At 32.5% G+C, this 22,028-nt stretch overlaps 1 protein-coding gene across 6 annotated transcripts in view; it reads left to right on the plus strand.

Moving 5' to 3' along the window:
- Positions 1–22,028, plus strand: part of LOC106136398 (protein held out wings) — a 67,294-nt gene extending 45,266 nt beyond the window's left edge. The window contains exons 3-8 of one of the 6 annotated variants that reach the window (XR_009657025.1): positions 10,727–10,843; positions 11,304–11,444; positions 11,762–11,882; positions 13,148–13,489; positions 14,455–16,261; positions 18,627–22,025. Coding sequence is in view for 5 of the 6 variants with exons in the window: in XM_060946090.1 (XP_060802073.1) it covers positions 10,727–10,843; positions 11,304–11,444; positions 11,762–11,882; positions 13,148–13,489; positions 16,146–16,222 (798 nt within the window). In the remaining variant the exon portion in view is untranslated. Of the gene's footprint in view, positions 1–10,726; positions 10,844–11,303; positions 11,445–11,761; positions 11,883–13,147 lie in introns of all 6 variants that reach the window. The other 5 variants (XM_060946090.1, XM_013336935.2, XM_013336934.2 and 2 more) reach the window with 5 other exon arrangements.

Below are 22,028 nucleotides of genomic sequence, written 5' to 3' on the forward strand. Positions count from 1 at the left end.
TTTTAGTGATTGGTCTTTCTAGTATGTTGAGGTCTCTATTATTTCTTTTGTTTCTATTTATCCTTCGTATATACAGAGCCTCATGCTTCCTCACAAATTTGCATGCTTCTAGAATATATATAGATGTTAAGGTAAGAATTTTATGTTTTATGAAATATGTTCTGCAGGATGTCATCTGGTCAATATTTACGAGTATTCTAACGATTTTCTTTTGTAGCGTAAATATATCATTAATTGTACAAGAGTTTCCCCATATAACTATGCCATATGACAGTCTGGAGTGGGCATATGCATAATAAGCGGCAAGGCAGGTTTTTAGGTCAGTTACCCGTTTAAGTTGGTGTAATGCATAAGTAAAAGATGAAATCTTATTTTTTAGTTTCTGAATATGTGGTTTCCAAGTCATGTTGGTATCTAATTCGATCCCCAATAAGGTCGCCGTGTCGACTGTTTTTAAATTAGTATTCTTATAATTAAAATCCAACTGCAATGGTCTTTTTTGTGATGGTTTAAATTGTAGTAATTTAGTTTTATTTAAATTAAGTTCTAAGTTATGTGTATCCAACCAATTTATTATACTATCCATAGTAATATTTAATTTATTTTCTAGTTCAACTTCATCAGAACAGGATAGTAAAACCGATACATCGTCCGCAAAGAGTATGCACTCTTCTTTGATTTCGTCTGGGAGGTCATTGATGTATATGAGAAACAGAATACACCCTAAGACACTACCCTGCGGAATAGAGCCGGTGGAAACTGCTCTATTTGACCTTATAATTTCTATTTTACCCGATTCAAAGTTTGTATACCTAAGTTCGACGTGTTGTACACGTTTTTCGAGATATGATTTGAACCAGTTAAGTGCCGTGCCTCTAATTCCTGAATCAAATAATTTGTTAAGCAGAATATCGTGATTTACTCTATCGTAAGCCTTACTCATGTCTAGGAGGAGTCCTAATGAGTATTTTTTCTGATCAATGTTTTCGAATATTTTTAGTGTGAATTTATAAATCGCTAAGGTGGTGGAGAAATTTTTCCTGAATCCATTCTGATTTTCATGGAGCACGTTGTATTTTTCATAGAAGTCACTTAAACGTTTTACCATAGCCGATTCAAACACTCTCGCTGACGCCGGTAAAAGAGATATCGGTCGATAATTATTAATGTCTGTGGTAGGACCTTTTTTGTGTATGGGTTTGATTAGAGAAATTTTTAGCAAATCCAGTATTGGGTTAGTCAGGCTTTCAGTCGAAGTTAGTCTCGCCTGGTCTCTGCAAGCACATAGGGTCACCTTATCCATATTTGTTCATGGTTACACATCCGGTTGCCTGAATGTGCAAGAATACAATCTTATTTGTTTCTGTTGGAAGAGTTTTATTCTTCTTATTCTCAAAAAGTATTTTTAACATTCATATGATCACTGAAGCTAGGGTACGTTGTAATAAGTGCATTTTGTCTGGGTGCGGTAACGAGGTCGGCAGATTGGTCGCGCTCCGCACGGGTCACGGGTCGCGACCCGCTCCAATGTATTTAATGTTCTACAGTTTCTTGCATTGACTTTATCTCTATAATTAGTTATTACTACTGTTTGTATTATGTAAAATTAAATTACTACTATATTACTGTACTGTATTATAATACAGTATAGTAGTATACTACTGTAAGCAATATTTTCTCTTAGTCTATTTTGCGTTTTTACTTTTAAATAAAATAATGAAGTGCGTTTGTTTGCCAATTTTGCGATGGAGTGCTGCCGAATTTGTTTCTTAGGCATATCATGCTACTATTGCTGAGTCGGATTAAGACTGCTGTATTATTGCCATCTACTTTGTAAAGTATAACGTCCAAAGGCACCTTATCATTCGTGTCATTATTTAGGAACAGTTCTAATTCAATAAAAGTATCGTTCAGCCAAGAAACTTGTCTCGCGTCACTTCCAATTATCCATTACGTTAAATTTGGCACATCACATAAATCAAACAAAAATCATCGTCTTTGATTGTTCCTTCTCTAACTTCTTGTCTTCAAATAATTTATTATCATTCAGACAACAAGCATTAAAATATTTTTGTTCGCATGAACATTACAATGTTATTTCTAAAATGTGTTACATTCATATTTTACTAAAAATGTACTGAAAATTCTTGATGTATTTATGTATTTATTTATCATTTCTAAATGTTATGTTTGGTTTATAATTTGTATTTAATCCATACTTTACAAGGTATTATTGAATTATAGGAAGCACATTAATAATAGCATTATTATATTCTCATAAAACACAAATCGTGACTGCTTCTAAAGCCTTGATTTCATCGTTGTTTGCGTTACTAAGTATCATAGCTGTCGATCAAAAAATTAACAATATCAATACTGTTTTACTTTTTTAAGAAATAGTTTAATAATATATGAACAAAAAATGGATTCCCTACTGTATAAAGTTAGCAGTACAAGGGGGTGCTTGTTTCCGTTACTAATTGATATCAACTCAGATTATGCTTAAAGATATGCAGTTAAATTTTAATTTTTCACATTAAAGATAGGACGTTAGTTTACATGTGGTGTTTTAATTAATCAATAGGTACTAGGTAGGTAGAATTATTCAGTTGACATACCTACATGTAATGGATTTCTCCTCGGCTAACTCGGTATAGTATGTCTAGTTTAAGCGTCTAATCCTTATTAAACCATTAAATTAAGTAGGTTTATGATTTATTGAGTAAATTCATTGCCACGTTAAACATGATTATTGTTTCTTATATTGATTAAGCTTCTAAGATTGATTATGTCAAGTTAATAGTTTTACTCAGAAGGGAATAGCAAACCTTTATTAAGTTTGATTGAACAAATGTTTTGCATCACTATTCTGATAATTTTCTAAAACACATTTTCGGCACCATAAATATGTATACCTAATATTTAAATGATCAGATATTTTTGTTTTTGATTAAATCAAGAAATGGAATTTATTTCTTTTATACTTTTTAATTCAATGTGAAATTTTTTTTTTTTTTTTTATAAATATATACAGGACAAATTACACAGATTGAGTTAGCCTCGAAGTAAGTTCGAGACTTGTGTTACGAGATACTAACTCAACGATACTATATTTTATAATAAATACTTATATAGATAAACATCCAAAACTCAGGCCAATCAGAGAAAGTTCTTTTCTCATCATGCCCTGACCGGGATTCGAACCCGGGACCTCCGGTGACACAGACAAGCGTACTACCGCTGCGCCACAGAGGCCGTCAGAGAAATTGCAAATTTAATCCACCAAAACGGTATACGAACTCTGATTTAATTTTAGTTATTTACTTTTTCTCTTATTTAAGAATCATTTATAAATGTTTTTGAACTGTTTTCAGCTTTTTAAAAGTTTATTGAACAATATCAAAACTTATAAAAGAAACCCCGCGGCAGTATCGCACGTCGTGACCAATCGTGTACGACAATTACGATCGCATTAAACCATCAATCAATTGCAATATGGGTTTGTAATACCCGCCCACATCGTGGAATTAATGATAAACTAGAAATAAAGTTATTTACTTCAGAAAGCCAGTTCTCTTAAAGACAGATAAATGAGACAAGGATTCCACCACGTCCACTGAAGATGATTCACATTACGACGTGGTCCTAATTTATTGTAGGTATTTTTGAAGGAATATTAAACAGATAAATGATAAGAGTTAGGAACAGATGTATTATATATTGGCTTATCGTTCAACTTAAACAATTTAGAAACTGACGGAATATATTCTGTACATTAAATACTTTACACCCTTATGCCTACTGCAGATGATGCAGGTACAGCCTAATGACGGGCAATCAGTGTCGGTCAATAGTTCATCTAAGAATAATATGAGCTATTTGGTTTTATGTCCGTATTTGTTAAGATGCAACGGCTTGGAGTCTTATTGTTTGTTTTGATTTTCAGTGAATTTATTCAGAAATTAGTGAATAACAAGTGTTGCTAATTTGACTGTTAATTCATCTTTCACAGTTCTTTTTGTAAATATTTTTTTTTATTTATCATATAAAGTAGTTCATCATCAATTAAGTTAGAAAGACCTACTTATTTCAAATTTACAAATGAATAGTCCCAGAAAAAAAGAGATTTCAACCTAAAGCTTACAACATTTAGTGAGTTTACTTAGTATGTTTCATGCATGCACGTAATGTCGTCTTCTCTTACGCCAAGTTTGATTTATACCCGAGCTAAACAAAGGCATTTCATCCGGATAACTGAACTCGTATTGAATTCAGTGAACCGTTATAAATAACTAGTGTTAGGATCAAATATAAGAATAATTTACTTGGTACAAAGAAATTACAGCAGAATTTAGCGGATACTCGCTGTTTATGAAATGTGTGTGTATGTGTTTATTCGTAAACCTCGTGCTCAAACATGAGTGTAATATTGATGTGTCAGTGTGTGTATGAACAATATCAAGTGATGGGGACCAAGTGCTAACCATGTCTTTTAAAGCACGAAACATTTCAAATAATCAAATGCAAATAAACTAGATTCAATCTGGTAACGACTATAAACAAGTTAACGCGAGATGTGGATCCATGACCACCGCGTCATTAAGCAAACTGCATCATGCAACAGTTGCTTTTGATATCATTATAATTTATAGCGTAGTAATTTGTTAACTTGTAACCGCGGTCTTTGTGGTTATATCCCGACATCTAATTAGCCCACAAAACCACCATTCAGATGAACTAACTGCACGTTTCTAGGTACAACCATTGTGCATCTGAGTGCAATGTCACATAACTAATATTTCCGGGGTTTCGGTGCATGAAAGGTACTTTGTGTGGTAGACCAAATCAATAGTTGCATTGTTCGGCCGTATTAAATCTATATCATTTTCTCGGTTACGCTATGGCTCAGCGGGATTTATTATAAATCGAAAACAATACATGTTGGTTGTATTCATATAACAATATTCATTACCAGTACAATATGGTTGTTTGTTATTGTATTGAAATTTGATTAAAATCTAGATATTATGCGTTACTAAGTCAGTCGTATCAATAAATTTTGTGGCGTGAAATGTTTTTCAATGCAAACATGTACCGTCGTGCTAAACCGGTGGATTATAATTACAATAGTGAAGATTCTTTCTACTCTAGTTAAGAAGACTATATATGAAGTCCTAAGCAACATAGACCTAATTTGTTTCCACAAATTGAATAATTGTTGCTGCTATTTTCAACTGCAATTTGTAATCAATTAATTTATTACTCGGTAGATCAGATAAGCTGGATAGTGGTAATCTAAACATATCTTTAGCTAAGGCGTTATTTGCTTTCAGCTATATTGCGATTGGTTCAAGTATTATAGATGCGCCTTCGGGTAAATTCCCACATAGCAACGATTGTTTAATCGTCAACAATTTCCTCGTCTTTGTCTTAAATCGATATTTTGTAATCGATTTCATTAGTTTATTGTTTTGTTTGCTGGTTTCAGAAGTAAACTGCATTAACCTTATAATTTCTTTCCATGATAACAATTTTAAATTTTAAATTGGTACCTAGTTATAATGTTTATATTAGCTATTTAAAAGAAGGTTTAAATTTTTTTAAAGCAAATTTATCTTTTGTTTTTCTAACTTGTGGTTAACTAAATGAATCCACTTTCAGCATCGTGTAGAATCAAAATATAAAACATAATATTAAAAATTATCTGAACTAAACTTATAACCGTTAAACCTTTGAAATAGAAAAAAAAATGACTGCACTTTTATTCTGATTCCGGTGCCATGAAAACTGGTCTTGAACTTTTAAAACTCATACTCATTATACTCTTCATTTTCATTAATGAGGAATACAAATAAACGCGTTTGATTAGTCCCAAAAGTACAGTTTTAATCAACATCGAATATAACCGGGCCACATTACGGCGGACGAGAAGTGTGGCTAATTTGATTAGTATTTCAATTGAACGTGGCTATAATAAGGCCAATGTACAGAAAGTGCATTAAATAAAGCAATATCCATCTCAAACTTTAACATACTACGAGTACATACATATATTTTAGTTGCTAACCCATCGCCTACAAGAAAACTACTAAAGATTAGGTTTTGTTTATAATGATTACAATCATAAAACTTTTCTTGGATAATTAACAGGCGCTTATTTCCTTGAGTTAATCTTTTTGTGCATTGAATAAATTTTTTTCAAACTAAAAGCTAAGACTTTCTAAATTAATGGTATTAACGGTAACTATCGTGAAAAATCAGTTACCTGAAGTTAATCATTAATCTTTAAATCAATTATGAATGCTTACCGTATTATGAAATCAATGTTTAATTTATGAATGACCATAAACAAGTATGTAATCTTAAATTATACATTGGTTGGGATTTTGCTTAGTCAAATAAAAAATATTCGGTGTCTTTATACAACTGACATGACAGCTTATGATGAAAACCATTTATACCAAATATATAATCTACTTGTAAATTATTTTTCTGAATTAACGGTAGTTTCTGGATATTTTACCTACTATGTTGTACAATTTCGTAGTAGGTAAAATTATTTAATTTGTCTTACTCATTAAAGACAAATATTTACAAATGTTTCAGACAATGAGTCATTATAAGGATTTGTCGTCGCGCATTCCATCTAAAAAAGCCTATAGAAATTATAATTATTCAAGTGTATGTTTCTGATTGCATCCTTAGCGCTGTTGCTTAAGATCCCGAGATTGAGTAGTAGCTTAACCCAGGCAATTTGACAGCGGTGTTGGTATTATACAAAGCTACTGCTTGGACATCAGTAACCCAAGGGATAAATTAGAATCAAGCCCTAATATCAATTAAGTATGTTATTTACCTAGCTACTTCTTTTACTTGTTACTTTTGTAAATTTCCCAAATCTATAACTATACACAGATTTAGAATAATTCTTCTCTACTCTGTTAGAAACTACACGGCTATCTTTTATTATAACTCCTTAAACTGCTTTCATAAAATAAAACGAGCTGATTTGTAAATTTAGGATGGCGAAATTCCTTTTATAAATTTTTTGAGGAAATTTTATTCAATAGTGATTGTTGTGCAGTGTATGTTTTTTCGACTTCATTACTTTTTAATCGTTTGTTTACGTCCCCTTTTTGCTAGCAATGTTTTAGTAGTCATTTCTTTAATATTTTGTGTGCGGAATAAATTAAACCTTTGTAATAATCAAGCAACTAAGAAACCCTTATTTGTGAATTCTACTAGATATTAAGGAATACTGATTTTAACCTATATGTATGCAATGTGATCAAATTAGTCAAGGAGTTTGAGATACCAAATTATTTAACTTATTCATGCAAAACTATAACAGGTAACAAATACTTAAACTAACGAACAAACAAAATCCTTTACCTCTTACATCATGCACTGCAAATAAAATAAAAATTATGTCACGACGAATCCCGTTGCTGGACTGTACGGTTCTCTTTCTAAATTTAAGATGGCACTTGTGAATAGAAAAACAGATGAGTTCTGTCATAAAAATGTAGCTAACGAAGGAAATGCAGCGGTTACGGGCAAAGGGCCAAGTAGCGCGGCGGCCGGCATTTCGACATGTCACACTCGACGTCCGGTCAGGATTATATTCGGACCATTGTCTACGAGGAATATTTTGCACGTATTGTTTAACAAACCGCTTGTAAATTTAGATTTCTTGTAAACGCTGTGTCAAAGTCACACGTGGAAGTCATACGGGTATTTACGTAGGTACGTAATGCTTTACTACGATCCAGTAAAGTTTGAGTCAAATTCTAAGGAATTAAGATCAATTTACATGGCTGAAGGGCTGAGTTAAAGTAATGAGGCTGTGCAGTTAGATTTTTAAATTGGTTAACAGCTATTTTAATATCAAATAGATATTTAAATTGTCCGTAAAAAACAAACCATACTTAATAAAAATCTTACCCAAATTTTTTTCCTCCTGTGTTATCTGACCAAAAAAATCTGAACCGGAAATATGGTAAAATAAAAGAACCCCTTTTATTTAATGTCGAGCTATAAAGGATTTAGGCCTTAAAGTTAAAAATAAGACCGAAAAGTTCAAAGATCCCTGAGGAGGGCTAAAAGTGGACGCTTCATTTGTCATGTGTTTATTTACCTGACGGATGTTGACACTTTGAAAGAAAAATGAAGAAAGCAAATAACTGAATGCGAGACCTGACTGATATTTAACATACAAAATTAAATTTTCAACTGCTTTTGTTTTGCATACCGATAAGTATATATACTCTTTACACGTGGCTGCTGAACTGAATGATGAACTAAATGACATGAATTGAAAATTTGTGTCAAGATTCCTTTTCATTAAACTTTAGTTCAAGGATACAAAATTTTTAAAGTCACCTTTGAATTGTTTTGTGTTTATTAATAATTTTTTAAATCACTGACTTAAGAAGTAGAGATATTTATATGTATTTTTTAAAACATACTACAGAATTATAACGTACTGAGTCTACTAAGGTAAGCATAGCTTTTAGCACCTAGATTTCAAACCAAACCTAGATGTTTACTTTCCGATGAGACAATTTATAAATTACTTGACCAATAAGTATGTGAAATATTTAAACAATCCGGGGTCTGCCCATCAAAAGATATAATCTAATTGAATAAATTGAACACCTAAGACATAAAAAAATCAACTTAATCACATTTCAAAGAAGATGACTAGGTTTTATGAGCACTGCGCAATACAAAATAGTTGTGCCAGGACGGTTTTAGTGGTCGGAATGTAAAGAAAGTCTTCACAGGATGGTCGTTTTGTGGTGAACCACTAAGTGGCGGAGGACTGCCCGCCGCTTAGAATACGTTTTGGAATTACAGCTAAGATTTTATGACGCTGGGTAACCGCGGCCGTATAAATAGCTGTAAAGGGCTCTTTCTTGTACTCAATAATGATGAAACAAAGTACTTGCGTCACTGAAATATGTAAGGTGCAATTTGCTTAATGAAACATGGTTGTCTTACGGAACTTTGCTTGAATGATATTTTGTCACAACACAAAAATAGGCCGTGTTATATTTTTAAATCTCCGACTACGTATCGCACCGTGGTGTTTTTCAAACTGCCTGAGTAAATAGACCGACATCGTAAAAGTCCGGATTTGATAAATTTGGTAGCGAATAAAATGAAACGAATAAAGAAATCTGCTATTACGAATATTTGATTAATCTGAATCTTTGGATCAATTCCAAAAAGTTTATCAAAAAAATTATTAAAATTATCAAGCAATTTACTACTTTTCTCTTACCTGGGTCATAAATATGATGGTCATATTAAAAAAAAATTAAACGCCTCATTGATTTATTTCGAGCGTATGTGATATGAATCAGTGTCAAATTGTGATCCGATTGTTTCAATGTTGATTTACAATTCGTCGTCTATCACCGTCACAGTAGCTGGACCGCATCGGGTAATGAATGCTGTCTGGGTCTCGTTAGGAGTTGTTTCCGTCTCATATTTCTCATTGGGCCACATAAGTGTATTGTTACTTTGTTACGCTAGTAATGAATCTATTACCTCCTGACGTTTTTGTGTCGTAAAAATGGCATTTGTTACAGCCTAATTAATTTTCGTACATTAAATTTTGCTAAAACTTTTCTTAATTCTAGTAATTCATTAGATTATTTTGGGGGGTTCTTATTAAATTTGATTTTCCTCCTCATTTCTCCTCGTCCTTTATTCAGTTTCATATTCTCTCATATTTACTTATATATTTTTTTTTACTTTTCAAGTTTGTTCGTGCTATTATAAATTTTTCATATTTTTTGTTGACCGCTTAAGATTTTACAAGATTAAAAATTATTCTTCACACGAACAATTTCTGAAATTTTCTGGAAAGGTTTACTTAGTTGATAAAAAATTTCAAAGCTTTTGACGTCATCGCATGTCCATTCGAACCTTTCAGTCAAATCCAATACCATCGCCAAGTAATTTACACGCTGTCACGCAAAACTATTAAGCGTGACATACGTGACTAATTTCTAGCCTCAATTTTTACATATTATTAATATGTTAGTTACAGCATTCTAACGCATGTTTCCTCAAATATAAAATCTCAGAAAAAGAATTGTTAAAACTGCAATTGGCTCAGTGCCAGTTGGTCCATTTCTAAGCTTCGCAGTCTGCGGAATGATACCGGTTCACAGTTCATATAGATCGGCTTGACCGACGCTTTGAAGCTTAGGAATTGAGGTTAAACATAATGTGTGTACCTACATGTACATGCACAGGAAATATGGTTTATGTGTAGCGAAGCGAGTAATTAATCTCCCAGCTAATGCCATTACGTGTTGTTATGCGCGTCTTCTGATTTGAATTAAGGCCATTCCTCCGAGCTCAGTGACTTTTTACGTTAAATTCAGACAGTCGTGGAATGATATGAACTTTAAGAATAAGAGAGTTTAGAACTAAATCATAGACAATTGTTTTAGATTTAGGCCTGGCTTGTTATATACTCTCCTTTAATACGAATATTATTAGCATTAGCTAAAGATGTCACAGAACTTATTGAGCCATTGAGCCAAACGCGTTCTGGTCTTTATCTTTCCAGTCATAAACATAAAACTTAAGAAATATATCACAAAGACACAAATTTCCATGAAAATGACAGCGTTGGCACGATCACTTGTTATAATATGTTGTCAAATTGGTCAATAAATCTTAATAGTAAATTATTCTTTCGTTATAGTTCAACTTCGTGGGAAGGATTCTGGGACCCAGAGGCATGACAGCGAAACAGTTGGAACAAGAAACAGGATGCAAAATTATGGTCCGAGGCAAAGGATCAATGCGGGATAAGAAAAAGGTATGGTATCTTTGTATTGTTTACATATACTATATAAAAAAAAGTTTCTCTAAAATGTTAAAAACTCTTTTTCATTTCATGCAGCTTCACGCTAAACCTGGGATCCATGGTATTCTCGTTTTTTTTAGTATTTGTGTTATTTTTTTTTGGTATTGTTACTTACGTTCACTTTTTTAGGGTTGTAAGCTTATACGAGTACTAATACAGCCTATACACAGTACATTTCTAAAATATTGGTCAAACGGATCTCACAGTTGTGACTCTGGATTTTTTGTTGCAGTAATGGTAGTAAACACAATTTATATACGTATTCTTCAAAGCTTGGAAACAAGAGATAGTCACAATTCACAGATTTTTAAGAGAAAGATGTAAATAGATTTTATTGGTCTGTGCTAACTAGGAATGTGTGTATGAGCCGGATCTAAAATGCTGATAGGTTTGTTTATTGAACACATTTCAGGAGGATGCGAACAGGGGTAAACCGAATTGGGAGCATCTGGCCGATGATTTGCATGTCCTACTCACAGTAGAGGACACAGAAAATAGAGCGAAGATAAAACTCGCCAGGGCAGTAGATGAAGTCAAACGTCTACTTATACCAGTAAGTGTTGTTTTAATAGTTTTCTAAAACCACGTTAGAAACTGGACGTTTTTACCATAGCTTAATTATTTTTATCAGTAATTTTGGTAACCTTGATTGTAATTGCAAGAGGTAAGTATATAATATACTTGCTTCGGAGGTTTAATAATAATTATTTATAAACAACAACTGAACGATGATATCTAGATCTATTTACTATGTAACTCCGAAGATAATGTAAAAATCTTATTTTCAAATAGAATAAAATTTTTCATAAGATCATACAATATTTCTGATTGCCAGCGTTACTTAGGAGACATTTTTTTTATATTTTTCAGCAAGCCGATGGCGAAGATGAACTGAAGAAGCGTCAGTTGATGGAACTAGCCATTATAAACGGCACATATCGCGACTCAAGCGCGAAGGCTGCCATGCCTGTCAACGGTCAGTGCCTCATAAGTATGGTCGCATTCATGTTTTGTCACTAACCACTTATAGTAAGATCTACTAACATTCTGATTTGGGTTAATCAATCTTGGTTCATGATTTATTCACATAGATTTCGATATTTCCATTAGGACTCAGCATGGTTTCGTTTTAAATCTGCCCTACCCAAGTAGATTAATTTGTTTGAAAAGAAAATTACAAAAAGAAAAAATCTACATTAGCTTCACTGTATAAATACATTTCTTTATTCAATCGTCTAATTTTTGTTTTTTGTAAACTTATATCAGTATTTTTGTACATTTTAAAAGATCAAACACATTAGTCATGTGACGAACATTAACCAAGATCGAGGTTTTGTGATTTCTAATTAGATCAAGGTCACTTATGTTAATTACGTTAATACGAGTATCATTATGATCATGAATGCATACACAAAACGTTAGTGCGTTTTGATTTTTTTCAACTGAACATTACTGTTTATGGCGATGAGTCAGCGTGACGTCGAAAGATGACTAACTCAATGGATTTGCGGCATGTTACGGTTGTTAACTATTAACATGGGGTGATTTCATTTCGAATACCGATAATTTCTCTCTCTTTTTTTGTAAACTCACTCTCAGTTAGTGACGTAAATAAGAAATGCCATGGATAAGGCAAATAAAGGTTTAATCCATAATTGATCAGAATAACTTCACTTCTATTGGAATGCTTGTTACCTTGCTAATTCAATTTGAATTAGATATGAATTTGAAACTTTACTCAGTACATCTACATTTTTATTTACAAAACTTGGCTAGATACTATTTCAGCAATTTTAATATAAATCTTGTAATCGTTATTGCCACACCGTCTAGACGTTTTCCCCCAGTGGCCTAAATATAATGATGTCACGGTTCGATGAGCCAGTCCGCCTGCGTAATCACAGGTGCATGAGACATTACATCTTATTCCTTGGGTTCACTCTAGTGTTACATAATAATGGGATTGTTTTCGTATGTGTATTTCATTGGTTCAGATCGCACCACCATTTTATATCCTATGCTCAGAACGTTAAGGATATTGCGTCAAATAACAAGAACGTCTTGCTTCTACTGGGTTGTTTGTCTAGTAAATAAAAAGAAGGCTTTCATGACACCTAAATTTTATATCCTATGCCCAGACATTAAGGATATTGGGTTAAATAAAAAAGTGTTTGCATACTTTGGTTGTCCTGACTAGCAAATAAGTTAAAAGGTGTAATAAATTAAGAAATTGATACAATGTCGGGGTATTCACAGCTGAAGAGGAATGGCGAAGGGTCGCCGCTGCGGCCGCCGAGACACAGCGACTTTTGGCGCCGGGTGGTGGTGTGGCCGGCGTCGGTGGTGTTGCTATCCGTACACAGGCGCCTTTGGGGGCTCCACTGATCCTGTCTCCACGCATGTCTGCCGCGCCCGGGACTCAGGCCGGCCTTCTGAACGGTACCGGCGCAGGCGCAGCAGCCGGCCTGCTGTCTCCTGGCGAGCCGGCCCACCAGTTGATCTACGCGTCTCCATACGCCGAGTACGCTAACTACGCAGCCCTCACGGCCGCCGCCAACCCGCTGCTGACGGCGGAGTACGCCGCTGCTGACCATACGGGTGGGTTGTTCGCCCGTTGATCTCCAACGATTCGATACTTGATAACACTTTACTTGTAGCAAAATCTTGTACGGTTACTTGAAGTTTTGAATGACTTTAAGTATGTATCAACTGGATTAATATTTGTGAAAATATAAATATTGTTAAGAAATGCAATACGAGTTAGTATCATGTTATACAAAATTGGAATTTACTTTCACAATTCCAGCCCTTTTTTTATTTGAGTAAGAACATATTTGTCATAAGTTTTTCAAGTAGCTTACTAGAACTCAATTTATTACAGTTCCACATTTTTTATCAAGCAAAACTTCTGGTAGCCGTACAGATGTACTTAAGCGTCATTAGCGATTATATGATTTTAATTGCAAGCTCTGTCACGAATAACGTTGCAGTATTACCTACGCTTTGCCCTGAGAGTAGCTAATGACCTACTTTTTTGTAGGTTAATAACCGTGAAACCAAGGTGTTATCAAACATCGAACCTAGATTATACTTACTAACTATACACACGGTACCGGGTATCTACCTACGGTATGTAGACTCAGCGTGTAAGTCATTTAAGCATAGGAGTTAAAATAATCTAGCAAATTTAATAATAACCTAGGGTCTAGAAATTTCAAATAGGTTAACCATGTGCGTTAAATTCGACTTAAAAAATGTAACCGCATGCTTTGACGAATATTTTTAGGCGTTTTACTATTTTCAAAGTGCATGCCTCTTAAATTTTCGTTCATTTAGATTATTTAGACTAAACTAAGCTTCTCTTGTCTTGAATGTCTACGCTAGACGATAAAACATAAATAAAATAAAACATTTAACGTCACCATAAGGCAACGACACAATTTCAAATGTAAATCGGACGCGTGATTGCGCAACACTAACAAGACTAATGCAATTATTTTAACACATGGTGCAGAGTTTATATTTTACTGTGTGTGAAATAAATATTTTAATGGGGTTTGCAGCGTCGAGGTACCTACTTGCTGGCTTTTGACAATGGCCGCAATCTCCTCAGCCAACACTAAGATACGACAGACTCCAACACTCGCCGTATCTGCCGCATCACTATAACCGTCCTTGATACTTGAATACGCTTCTTACATTTTACAGGACGCATTATATACAGTCATAATAAAAGCCATCATATTAATAGGATTAAGATGTATTGTTTTAAGTACGATTAGATTAGTGAATCGATCATGTACCTACGAACTTAATTTTTTTATGATATTGTTTTTTTTTCTTCTACGACTGTTTGTACAGTTCCACAAGTATATTTTGTTTTCGAACAATCAAAGATTTAATTTGTTGCGTACAGATATATAGATATTTATTTATTAATTTAATAATGCATTATATTATTTATAACAGAATATTATATCATCGTTGCCTCGTATTAGAGTTGATGGCAGTTACGCATTATTGTTTGAAGTAGACATTATTTAGAGTAATCTTAATGAAACTGCCAATAGACTCCTTAAGTTACCGAATTTCGTATACAAAGACATAGATTTTTTTAAATCATTTATTTATTTACCTACATCGTCACTGATTTCCTACGATGATAGTTAGATCCATCATCTGTAGTTCTTGTTATAACCCTTGCTTGTAACACCACTAATAAATTAACTTCTTTGTAGTAGATCAAAATTTCATCTTTGTCGAATTTAGGTCACTTTAGAATTCACCATAGTGCATGAAATTTTCATACTTGTTTAGATTTTCAATCAGCACACCTAATGTGAATAACAGATTTTATTCTCGTATTAACATCAAAATCTCTGAATATTGAAATTATTTCCTTCGATTCAGCGATTACAAGCAAAAGGGACCAAATATGATTTGAACTCAATAAGATACAAAACTCTTATACTAAACATATAACAAAACTTACAAAATTAATATTAAAAAACACTACGATCAAATCTGCTGAACAATCTAGGCGGTTTTAAATTGTTTTAAGTATTGTAACAATAATATCGAGAGAAAGCGTAAATTTATGTTATTGTTACAATTTTGACATAATTTATTAATTTATTAGCCATATTATGTTTATGAACATACCATAGGATAAGTATTATTTTTATCTTTTAAAGATTTTTAGATAGGTTAGAAAAGAGTGAGCTTTATGAAAAATATATTCGTATTTTACTATTTTGTAGGTTTATTAAACCGCAGTAAACACTGTACAGTCAATTTATTTAAAATGAAATTAAAGCCGGACATTACCTGTACCTTGACCGGGCTTTCCGTTCGAGGTTTGAATATTTTATTTTGTTATTATTTCCAAAGCAATATCATAGGTATTTTAGGCCTAAGCGTAATTATAGAAGTTAGTGTTACTGCTGAAGTAAGTGTTTCGTAGCATTATATTGAAATTGACGATGAAGGCAGTAGCGATTAACTAGGTATTTGATATTGTAAGCGCAGAAAAATATGAGCTTTTGTTGGTTTAAATGAGATTAAAAATATTAGAAGCGTTCAGCGGCATTTGTGGCTAAGGGCTACAATTTCGTATCAGTCTTCTCAGTAGTTTAAACAGCTTTAATTGTTTTAAAAACCAGTGTTTTTGATTGAGCCTGGGTGGCACTCAGTGTTGATTTGAGGTTTAAATATGTTCTGTCCAAGACACAGATTAAAATGAGTATGCCGTTAGGTGTGGTGAGGAGGGCGGGTCGGCTCACGCAAGTGCGGGAGCACCCTTACCAGCGCACTGCTTTGCCGGCGCCTTAATTCGCCATATTGCTCTCACGCCGCCATTTTGTTCACAAGGTGAGAAGCGCGCGCGCACGCATGCATAAGATGAATAAGTTTGCTTGCACTGTAGACTTGTTGTGTGAACTTTGACATAAGAAAACGTTAAGTATATAAAGGGAAAACCTTTACGTGTCTAAGTTTTTTTATGTCAATATGACCTGAAACTTGCGTCATTACTGAATTAAAAAGTCAGTGAATTCCAGTAAAAAAAATAGTTAGTATAGTTTCGAGTCATAGATCATTTTGAACGTAACCATTTACTGGCAATTTATTTCCATTTTCTAGCAACCATATTCGTCTGTAGTATGCGTGGGTGCTTCTGCTTAGTTGTCTCTCTGTGTCTTTATATTTTTTATTTATTTAATTGTGTACTTATTAGTTTTATCTCGAGTATTAAGTGAAAATGACGTAATGTTGTCCATCGCTACATCATACTGCATCTGAAGCGACACTGCATAATTTGAAAACTGTGATTTTTTATTTCTTTTAATAGATATTTTAGATCTGTTACATGTTGTGATGCGCGGCATTGTTGTACAGACATTGCATTGTCTCGATTGTATTACTTTTACTTTTTTACAAATTAAATAAGCATTATTGAATTTTGATGATTTCCAACATTACTGTTCCTATTTTATGAAAATTCACAACATGTGCCTCCAAATAGCCGTGATTGAGTATCTTTATCAAAGTATAATATTATTTACATGGAAAGAAGGATCGCTTTCTCAAGTTTTAATACGATAAATCAAATTAGTTTTTTTTCGAGATTTATGATGCTTTGTGATTTTTGTTTGCCAAATAAAGTCCATGGAGGTGCTAAGGTCGGGTTGTGAGGTCCTTCTTTCCACTATCGCCCAGTATTAGTCAAAGGGATAGGCATTTTCAGAATTCGTGCCATCAATCCAGTATTATACAAAATGCCTCCCTTCCGACTTTTCATTTCATTATCATCACAACTTTTTCTTAGTCAATATAAGATTTTTATATGATTTTTATAAACTAGTTGTTTCTATTTTGTCTTAGGTAAGTATTATATGCTTTCTTATTTGAAAGTGATTATTATTAAGATAATTTGCACTTGTGTCCTTGTGGATTGAAAACGGCACCTATGTGCCGATTACGTATTGTCACGCTTCTTTTATCCAATTTTATTATAGATCGGAACGATATATTCGTAATTTTATTATCTGAGTTATATGAACCATGATGTATTGTGAAATATTATGTCACTTGTTGATTGTAAATAAATGCATTTTCAGAAGATATCCATGCAATAAATTTGTCTGAAATTACGAGTTTCTTTTTATTATTTTAGATCCGCGGTTAAAGTTAATTTGTGTTCATGTTTTTACTGCTAAGTGTATACAGTTGATGACGTGCAGTCATTGGTCGATTGTAGCCTCACACGACTAACATTGCAACTCCACAAGGCCAAGTTCCCGTTTGTTGACATAATAATAATTTTAAGTGCACTATCATAACAGCTATTGTCACAACTTGCAGATTATCTGTAACTATGTATTTATATTATATGAGTCACTAACATGCAAATATGTAATGACATTGAATTATGTTATCACAGATTTATTAACAAAATTAAGAGAATGCTACCATATACAAGTTTATTATTGAAATATTAAGCAATGTGTTGAATAACTTACATACTTGCATCTGGGTGCTATGGTTATACATAAGTGATAAAATTATTATGCTTGTTTGTTTGAGCGATGTTCGATGCATGGTCAGAGAAACCGATGTATCGAGTCTCGCTCTTTTGGGAACTATTGGGCATTTAATCCTATATTGTAGATTATCATTATCATACTAAATTATTTTAACATTTTTCAACCATTAACTGCGTAAACTAATGAAGTAAGTACCCGTTACAATAATTAATTAACCGGGCCATACCGAACACAATGTCGCGGCGCGAATGCCTGATAGCCTCCCCTCAATACTTGTTTTATCAGAATTTTCTATTTTATGATAAATACCGTACACAAGTTATATCAATCCGAGAACGATTTGCGCTTTTGTTGAATAGCTGCATGTCTTGCCCCCAAAAGTTTAATTCGATTGTATTATCAGTTCATTTATCCCTTTACCTCCTTCGTAATATTCATGAACGTTCTCATTAAGAGATGTCGCTGAGAGTACTAGTAATATTTCTAGGACGTTATCAGAAATGATTTTCCGCGCCTCTCGATAGTTTCAAACTTAGCATGCCATTTCTGATAGTGTCCCTCAGCATACGAACACGCCGCGGCAGTCAACATCAGTGTGAAGTCGTCTCGCGATTGGGGCACTCGTGTCGGACCATGACATTTTGATCGATACTAACATTCTGTTTTTTCTCTCTTCTCGTTAACCTGGCTAGGTGAGTGCTAACGGCGCCGAGGAACTAACCGCAGCCACGGCCGGCCCCCGCCCGGCACTTCGCCGTAACATATACATCGGAACATCGACCACCATAGTAGCTATAGCTGTTGGGCCTTTCACGTTAACATTACTATGTATTATAATAGTCTAACTATTAACATTTATATGCCTGTTATGTTTATAACATGATAATTAACCTATACAAATGGCACACGCCATCGACTATATCTACTTTTGTAATTGTTTATTTGTTGTCGCTTGATCGTGTTGTGTTAGCACGAGTTGTTAGAACCCTGGATACGCGCGGTGCTAAATGTGTATTCAGTTATCTTATACCTATCTTATCTTATGTTTGATATTCTTAACAGTTTTTAATATGAAATGCGTTCAATTATATATTTAACAATATCTAAAGTTTATTGTATTCACCTTTAGCGCCGTGCAATTTACATCTTATTTTGAATCTGTTGAAATAATTCTCAAGTTATTTAGTACTTATTACACAGATTAATTTCTGAAGTAGTCGATTTTCAATTTAATGCAACTGGAAAAAACTTGGGCAATAATGCTCATTAATGAACTAATGAGTGAGAGTTTTCAATTCTCATTTCATAATATACAGTACAAAGTTATTTATATCATGTTAAATGAAATGGAAGCAACGCTGTGCGCAGAATTATTATCAAGATTCCGGTATTCACTCGAGCTAGTGTCAAGTAAGTAATATATGTTTGCAAATTTCAATGAAAATATTGAGAAAACATTATAGATATTGGACTGATATTGGATTCTAATCTAGGTTGTCCTTCATATACTTATTGACCTAACAAATATGTTTTTGGCAATAAAATTATTTTACATTAAAACCAAAGACTAATATAATTTTGAGAGCTATATTTCAATCAAATTAAAATCGAATGTCTTCCTTCTAAACCTTGAATAGCGGTCAATGGGTGTATGAACCTATCTACTATATGTAGAGATATATTTATAGTATTTACATATTTTAGTGTTTAATATTTATAGATAAAATGAATATTTGTGCATCCCAAGTGCCTTAATTTTGTACAATGTTCGCCCACTGTGGTTCTATAAACTGTTAACTGCATATTAGTTAAGTTAGAAGAGATTAAATTATTGTTAACTTTGCTATTATATTAATCTTAAATAATAGGCAGTCTAGGACAATATTAAGATCATATAAATATATACATTAACACAATGTTATAAAATGAGATACTAAATATTTTTTTTGAATCTTTTTGAAATAAAATCTCTATAGAATCTCTGATATATTTATCTCATTTTTACCAAAAATATCTAAAAGGAATAAAAGTATATTTAATGTAATAAAAAAGAAACTCAAAGTTTTGTCAGTGCCTTAAATCTCTGTCGTTTTTCTGAAACAGTAATGTATTTTGGTAACTTAAAAATTGTAAGTGTTATGTATATAGCTTACATATTATATTGTTTAAAGCAATTATTTTAACAAATCATCTTTAAGTAACGTTAAGTGCAATAGAAATGTTATGTCTAATTAATATTTTATTATAAATAATCTCAATGTAAAATATATTAAGCAAATATTTTACAATTAAGGAGATCTGATATTGAGATTAATAAATCTAGAAGGATAATAACGTTACTTCTATGAAATGTCTATTGCGTAGTTTTTATATGAAATGTTTACATCATAGGCTTTACGGTAAAATTTATACAAAATTTTTATAAAGCATATTAGGTGCTTTTCATGTTATAATCTCAAAAGTATATACATTTACGATCAATAAATTCTATAAAACACTCTTTTTTCATAACACCTGAAACGTTCATTGATTTTCATTATATTTTACCTCGTATTTAATGCCATTGATATTATTGTATTTTTTTTTTCAAGTTGTTAACACTCCGTCCATGATTTTTATCATAAATAAGTACTTAAAACGTTGGTCTCTCGAGCATAATGTAAACACATATAATTTGAGACACCTTCCTATTCGAAATCACAAGTAGTGTTAACAAAAAATATCATAAAGAATATATTTGAAGTAACATTTTCAACTTCTAATTTCACAAGTCTGAGACATTTTCCAATTTGATGGTAATTAATATTAATTGTTTTTTTATATCGATCTAGCTCTTTAAAAAAAAACAGTTATCCGCAGGCCTGCGTAAAATTGTTCGGTTTAACTTAATATTTATTAATTTTTATATTTTATAATTAACAACATGAATCTAAATAAATAAAAAACACTATAATAAACATTTTCTGTTGAGGGCTCACTTTAACGCGCAAATTAGCTTAAATCCTTGTCGACTCATTTCTACATGGAAAAAAAATGAAATATAATGATACAAGATTTAAAAAAAGATGTTTTCATGGCATTGAATGAAAATAAAAATTGTATCTTAATTTCGTACAAATAAATATTACAAAATGAAGCATTTAACTGTAACTGTATAATAATGCCATAAAGCGTAACGTATAAATGTGACGAAAATAACAAAAAAAATAGGTCTATATCTAGTTGTGATTTACTTGAAGTAATAATGTACAAAGTAGCAGTTTGCAAGTAACTAGTATAATATTGTTGTGTTTCATTGCAATAATAATCATTTGTTTCTTGAAACATGTTTTGTGCCATGAAGACAGGCATGTCATTGTTTTATTATTATTACAATATTAATATTATTTTGTACTTATTGTGTTAAGGGCGATTCGCTTAGGGCTGTAGCGCAAAAAATACATGTTTATTGGAATACTAACACTTGTACGGTAATCAAGATTAAGATTTGCTATTACTATCAAACTGACAGGTACAAATAAAAAAAAATGAAGTAAAATTATAATTTAAATTTATTATACATACCTAAGTGTTTAAATTTTTTGTATTAAAACTTAATTTTTTTTTAATACAACCCTAATAATTTTTAATTGTTGTTATAATTAGTTTTCTTGCAAAATAAATCGTGTTAATTGCAGAGCTTGAAATAATGGTACCTAATTTTTTAAACAAATACCATAGCCTAGTATAGTCAACGACGTAATAAAGTATGGGTACCTTTTTAAATTTAGTATTGGTAACGACTGGAAATTCAAAAATTTCAATATAAAAAGAACTGGGAATCAAAATACTTTCCTCGAATGTCTTTTTTGCGCCACATTGCCATGGCACTCCCCTTAAACGGCTAACTTAGCGCCGTAAATGAACTTGTAGATATTTATGTTTTTTTTTTCTATATAGTATTATTATTAATGGAAAATCGTAATATCTTACATTAATTGTTTTCCAAAAACAAAATAGAGAATACTTTTAGTTAAGTGAGATTGTGCATATGTCTGTTTTGATGTGTGTTTAAGATGATTTGGTCTTAGTAAACATTTGAAAAAGTAGAATTT

Source organism: Amyelois transitella, chromosome 10 (assembly GCF_032362555.1).
Source record: "Amyelois transitella isolate CPQ chromosome 10, ilAmyTran1.1, whole genome shotgun sequence".
NCBI classification, from domain to species: Eukaryota; Metazoa; Arthropoda; class Insecta; order Lepidoptera; family Pyralidae; genus Amyelois; species Amyelois transitella.